The sequence below is a fragment of the Alligator sinensis genome, unplaced genomic scaffold, assembly GCF_000455745.1.
Source record: "Alligator sinensis unplaced genomic scaffold, ASM45574v1 scaffold479_1, whole genome shotgun sequence".
In the NCBI taxonomy this organism is placed as follows: Eukaryota; Metazoa; Chordata; order Crocodylia; family Alligatoridae; genus Alligator; species Alligator sinensis.
Genome location: NW_005842324.1, coordinates 148462 through 155292, shown reverse-complemented (window position 1 = coordinate 155292; position 6831 = coordinate 148462). Strand labels below are relative to the sequence as shown.

The window sequence follows — 6831 nt, the reverse complement described above, 5'->3', positions numbered from 1 at the left end:
CCTAGAAGTTCTAGTAACTGCAGTTATATCTTTTCATTAAAAGTATGTTTTTTTTCCCCTCAGGATATGATTCTGATCTTTGCTTCTGAGCACAGAGGACACGGGGGGACTAAGGAAGTCAGAAGCCACCCTTGTGCTCTCCCAATTCAAGGCTGATCTGCTAGGATGTTGTCATCCCACTCCAGCCTAATACCCATGAAGGCCGAAGACACAGCAAGCTTATAAGTAGCTGCCCAAATCTCCACAGGAGGGTAACCCAACCCTGACTACATGATGATCCCTATGTAACAGGGATTTCAAGGAGATCCTTTGGGGTGGGTGTGGTGGGGGGGGGGGGGGGGTGGGGTTCTCCTCCAAAATAACTGAGCATTTAGGTTCCTTTTACCCTTCCTAAACAGACAGAGAGGACAACGACCTTTCCTCTGTTTGTGGAGCTCACATCAGGATTCCACTGTACATCTATATGAACGTATTTCTTTCCATACAACTGTTGTCACTTATAATATATGTTCAGTGAATAAAATACACATTTTTGTGGTATGTGAGGTTTACTTGTGCTTACACAGGTTTTTTTTATGTACTAGACAATCAAAATTGTATATGGATTTAGCACATACTGCAGTTGTTTCAGTGTATTGATAGCATTTATTGAATTGTGTAATGTTTTCTAGTTTATGTATTGCTTCTGAACACTTGTACTCAGGTTCTAACTAGACATCCCAGAAATATCTAAAGGCAGGCAAAAAAGAACTTCTTAATGTTGTTACTGTGTAATATATGCAGTATATATCAGAGGGGGGAAGGTATTAATTTATGAGGTAGTGGGCACCATTCTCTCCTTAAAAGAACTGTTTTGTCTAATTGATACCTTCCAAGGACTGATGAGGAACTGGTTTGCATTGGTTTATAGAGAATCTCAGGACAAAAAAAAACCTCTCCAAACTTCTGGGTCTTTTGCTTTCCAACACCCATCTCCCTCCCCTATCTACATTTGTTTCTTGGTCACTTGGTTTGAGAAATATCAGTGTATTCTGCTGTTTTGTGATCTCAAAGGGAAAGCAGAAGGAAGGAAGGAAAGTTGCCAAGGACACTTATTTTTTGTTTGTATAAAATTAATGAGTCAGCCCCTAATAAAATATATTTCCATTTGTGCTATTTAAATAATCTCCTTGTCATCGGAAGTTGTTAATTAGCAAAGGTGTAAACTGAGCAACATTATTTTTCTGTAATATTTAAATCAATTTAATTAAAGACTCTTTTTGCCTATTCTACTACTCAGCTTATCACCAGGTAGCAGATACTTCTGAAAATACTTACAATCAACTTGTTTATAATATATAGTGGGTCACTTAAAAAAAAAAGCTGCAGTATATTAGTTTAGTTTACCTTGAGGCTTCTGTAACTGTTTCATAAATTCATGCAGGTTATCCTGTGCATTAGGCAAGTCCATTTTATTCACAGCAAGAAGAGCAGGCTTTGTCTGAAGTGTCTCATCGTATAACTCTAGCTCCTTAAAGTAAAGGTTAATTTGCATTTGCAAGATTTTTTTTCACTTTAAAAGTACTTTTTAGTTTTCTTTTCTCCCTCCCAATCAACTGAAAGGCCATCATACTATTGACAAGGCAGTGAAATTTACTTTAGTACATTGACCTGAAGCACATGAGTAGTTTGATAAAAGAACCAGATGTTCATTGAAACTCAGTGGGCATGTCTACATGAGAACCTTTATTGTGCAGCAGATTAACTTGCTGTGAAGTAAAGCGTCACTGTCTACACAGGCGTGGCAATTAGGGTGTAGTAGACTAATTTGCTGTGCTGCCAGATACTACTTGTAACTGATGAGACTATCTGGCAGCATAATAAATTACTGTGCTTAAATGCATGTGTAGACGGTGACATTGGAATTAGTTTACTCTGGCTCAAATTAAGCTGGAGTATATTCAGTCACATTAATTGCTTGTGTAGACATGCTCATCTTGTTTACATGCATTCACTGTAGGTATGCACCATATACAATTCTGACTCATTTCTCATAATGATGATGGACAGCTTTGTTCTTTTTATTCATATCTGCATTAGGACACACACAAAACATTTATTCCTATTTTGTTACAGTTCAGAAAACTTTCAGCAAACAAAGTCTACGACAACTTTTTTAAGAAGGGAAACTTTTGGCTATCTTCTATATTCTTACATTTGAAAATGTATACGACCCTCTTCTGTGGCTCATACCAAAAATAATAAAAATACAAATCACACAGCAAGGAAATATATATTAACATATGCTAATGTAGAAAACAAGTTACAGGACTTGGGAAAGAAAAATCAGTACAAGCTCAACATCATCTTTAAATATATTATTTAAAAATCACATGTGATGATGAAAACCCATAACAGCATAAGGCACGAGATTCAGAACTAGTCCCCAACAGGGAAAGGTTTCTGCAAAGCTGAAGACCGAACAGGCTCTTGGGACCAACTTTGTGACCTAATGGAGCCGAAGCCTAGGATTTAGTAGTATACTCATTTTCATTCCTCAGAAAACTAAGTCATGTATGCGACTGAAAAGGTGCAATTTTTTTTATTTCAGCTTGACTTCACAGCATCACTTCATATAATAGAAAGTAAGGAAGCAATTGTGTCTAAAGCAGTGATTCTCAACCTTTTTTACAGCAGGACCCATTTGTAAACATCAATGGCCAGTCCCAACCCAGTGGCCCTCATTTCTGGCCCACTGTCCCCCAGGCCCAGGCTCCAGCCCTGAAGTGTGGGGGGCAGGGCGGTTTGTGTGGGTTATAGAGGTCCTCAAGCAGCCCCTTGCAGGCTAGAACTCTGCCAGCCTGAAAGGGAAAAGCAATGATTTCCCACTTTTTTCTCCTTTAAAAAAGAATCCATTTTTAAAGTTTGTTCGCGACCCTTTCATACATTTTTGTGAACCTCGGGTTGAAAAACACTGGTCTAAAGCACACCTGAATTGCTCCAAACCTTTTAAAGTTGCTAGCAAAAAGGATTAATCAGTCCAAAAAAATCCAGCTACTTGTTAGCTGGCTTTCATTTATATCTTCTAACCCAGCGGCCCCCTAATAAACATTTAGGCTAGGGACAGACATTCAAAAACCCTGAGCCTAACCAATCTTTGCAGGTTAGTTTAACCTGGCTAGGCTAAATCAGTTTTGTAACCGGACAGACATCCCAGAAATGCAGGCACATACCTGCGGTGGCTCAGGCAAGAAGCCCGAGGGTGCTAGAGTACCCCCTCCCTTCCTTCCACAGCATGGAGCTGAGGGGCTGTGGCTAGGTTCAGGCAAGAGCTCTGATTAGCCCAGCAGGGAATTGATAATAGTGTTTATCATCCAATTAAGAAAACAACAGAGGGACATTACCAACTACCTGTTGATTCAGCATGGACAGTAGCCAGCATATAATCTGCTAGCTACTACACAGACACCTCCTCAGCAGGGCAGAGGGGAGGGGGGAATTCCTGCTTAGCAGGGAGTGGTGAGGGGAGGGGGGAAACAGCCCACAGCCTCTGGAGCTGCAGCCAGGGAGCAGAGGGAAGGGGCCAGCCCTGCCAGGATGCTGGGGGTGTCTGTTTTATCCTAAACCAGCAAAGGTCTTGGACAGACACTGCATAAACCAGTTTGAGCCAAATCAGTTAAGTTTGATACCACATTCAACCAGGTTTATCTCAACCCAGTTTCAGCTCTTCTCAAACTGGTTTATATGCACTGAACATCTGTTCTGTTACAGACTAAAACCAGTTTCTGATCACTTAAACCAGTTTGTGTGTAATATCTGCCCCTAGCTTTAAGATTTCAAACAAGAAGTATCCAGTACTCTTCCTTGGCAGGGTACACCATTACTATTTATGAAGATAAGAAATTACCTTTGTAAGAAGCAGAATAGTTTCAAAAGCTGTTCTGAACATAGTTTTAAGAGAGAGCTGAAAGCCAGAGACATCAACCTAAAAAGAAAGATAAAGTTACACGAGAAACTACCTCCCCACAAGCCCTACCATTGTCTAAAAAACCCAGGCCCAAGAATACTTTTTTATAGGAATCTTAATGCAAAAAAGAAACATAGGAGTAGAAGGGACCATCTGGGTCATTGGGGTTAAGTGCAGCCCTCTGCAATCCTTAATAAACTTGTAATAGCCTTCATTACATTAATATCCATCAGTTTATTTAGATTTCCATAACACACACTGTGTTAAATTATATGTTTAGCATAAAACACAAGAACAGCAAGAAATATTTTTTCCCTGAAATCTGGTTACATTAAGACTGTGGTTCCCAACCATTTTTAGATTCAAGGCATCTCTCATTAGATGCAAGGTGCCTTCACAAAATGCTATGTCTTATTTTTCGATTGTTTTTTGACTGTAGAAAAACAACAGAGAAGTTTTCCTGCTGCAAAGAACTCAGAAAGACCACAACAGGTCAAAATAATTTTAATTTTAGAGATTTGTATTGAAATCTCTGGGTTTATCTTGTGAATCATGCTTGCACATCCAACAGTGCTAATACTGCACAGCACAGCCTGTGGCAGTGCTGCATCCTGGTTGAGAATCATCACATTTAGTCTTGCAGGATCATAAGTTTTATAGGATAAGACAATAAGTCTGAAAGGGACTTCATAAAGTCCCCTAGTCCAGCCCCTGCTCAAGAAGATCATCCCTAAAACAAACTATCTGAGCCAAGTGTATATCTAACCAGTTCTTGAAAATGTCCAGGGACAGAGATTCTGCAACCTCTTTAGGTAGGCTGTTCCAATAACTGACCACCCCCAAAATCAGAAAGTTCTTTCTAAATCGCCAGTCTAAATTTCCTCTGCTTCACTTTAACATCATTGCTCCTAGTTCTATCCCCTACAGCCACAGAGAAAAGGCTATCTTCATCCTCTCCATAACTGTCCCTCAGGTAGCTGAAGACTTATCAAATCTCTCTCCCCTCCCCCCACCCTTCTCCAGACCAAATAATCCTAGCTCTTTCAGCCTTTCCTCATAAATCATACTTTCCAGGTATCTAATAGTTTGTGTTGCTCTCCTCTGGACTCTTTCCACATTCTTCTTGAAACATGGGGTGCAAAATTGGATGCTTACTCTAAGTGAATCCTTACCAGTGCCAAAAAGAGCAGGTAGGCTAAATACGGAGAAATGGTTAAACAGATTCACAAGCTAAATTCAAGCAGCCATTGACATTAATATATTTACTTACAACAAAGAGAAGTTGTTTAGTTCTTTCTATATGCTTGAGAAATTTATGACCCATTCCTCTGTTTGCATGAGCACCTTCAATCAATCCTGGAAGATCAGCTACTGAGATCTAGGAATTCAAAAAGTGAAGATACTCAGAGGGAAAACAGTACCCAGTAAGATTTTTTAAATGGTCAACACTCCAGACATATCTATATTCATGAGAAAAAACAAAATAGGTATCCCACAAATACCTCTGAGACAACACTTTTTCAGCTATTTATTCTTTATTCACTGGCAATATCTACAAGCCTTTGCAACACACTTAAAATAAGTCTAATTTAGACAAAGAAATGGCAGAAACATCACTTCTGATGCTACTTCTCAGCAACTTAGAAAATGAAGTATTAATATTTCAGCAAGGTCTTGCAAAATTCATTTATCACTAGAGAAGAGAAGCTCTCTAGAAACTAGGAAGATTAGGCCACTAGTCCAGACTGGACTTAAAATGCTACTGGACTAGAAAACAAAGTATGTTCCTTACAGTTGCAGAGATACTTTTCTAAATGTGAATTTAGACAGAACTGTCCTCCTGGGTCTGCGGGCAAACTCATTTTTTTCTCAAGCTAAAATGAACTGTTCAGTTAAGTGTCAAAGCAGACAAGAATCTTATCATTTTCACACTACTGCTGCTTGAGAAAATTTCAAGCACCATCAGAAATAAGTGCCAGATGCTCTTTTGTCTGTTGTCTTAGATAGGCAGGAGATAAATGACCCCTCCACTCCCCACCATCTGGAAAACAGTTCAGTTACAGGGCTCTAGAATGGGAATAAGCAAGCAGAGGAAGCAAAAGATTCGTCTTCCAGTCCAGAAGTCAGGAATACAGGGGCTGCAAAACTACTCGACCCTTATTAGCCAGAGGCCTGGGCTACAGTAGTTTTGCCAACAAAATGTAAGTTCTGTCAGCCAAACTGCAAATATATCCACTGTAAGTGCACACAGATCCCTACGAGAGGAGAGCTCTCATTCTGGCAGGAAAGCAATATCTACTCTGTAAGTGATACAATTCTCCTGCCATGGGAACCCTGCTAGAAAACACAGGTAGATATGCCCAGATTTTCTACCAGCAGCTGCAGCCTGCTTGAACAGCTGGTGCCTACCAAAATGCAGTGGGGTCCTTGACAATTCAGCTACTGTAGTGGAACCACTTCTGCCTGTGCACGAGGAAACAAGCTCTGGTGCGTTCCCCTGTAGCAACAGCTGTCTGCTAGTAGATGCCTTGCAATACAGACAAACCCAAAGGCTGATTTAAGGGCTGAACGTTGAGAAGGTCCCAAGGCTAATATATGCTAGGACTCTCAACATTCTACTCTCTCCCCAACCCCAGAACTATGGGACTGGCCTTCTATGAGGCACTTTGCTGGTGAGCAAACTCCTGCTCATCCATCATGCTAGCCTCTGGCCAGTAGAGACATTAACTATGTATTTGTATATATTTATTTACATAATCTATGTATTTAAACTATGGGAGGAATAAAGGTATGTAGAGACCAACTGAGCATCTGTGAGTGAAAAGAAACAGGAATTAGCACTGTATCACAGTTTTAGAAAAATGGAAAAAATTACAGAATTAATG

The 6831-nt window shown here is 40.0% G+C and overlaps 1 protein-coding gene across 1 annotated transcript in view; it reads right to left on the bottom strand.

The window, feature by feature from the left end:
* Window positions 1-6831, bottom strand: part of GTPBP10 (GTP binding protein 10) — a gene marked incomplete at its 5' end in the record, with an annotated part of 19022 nt that overhangs the window by 1094 nt on the left and 11097 nt on the right. The window contains 3 exons of the mRNA XM_014522232.2: window positions 1387-1510; window positions 3887-3964; window positions 5217-5324. Of these exons, the coding sequence (XP_014377718.2) occupies window positions 1387-1510; window positions 3887-3964; window positions 5217-5324 (310 nt within the window). The remainder of the gene's footprint in view (window positions 1-1386; window positions 1511-3886; window positions 3965-5216; window positions 5325-6831) is intronic.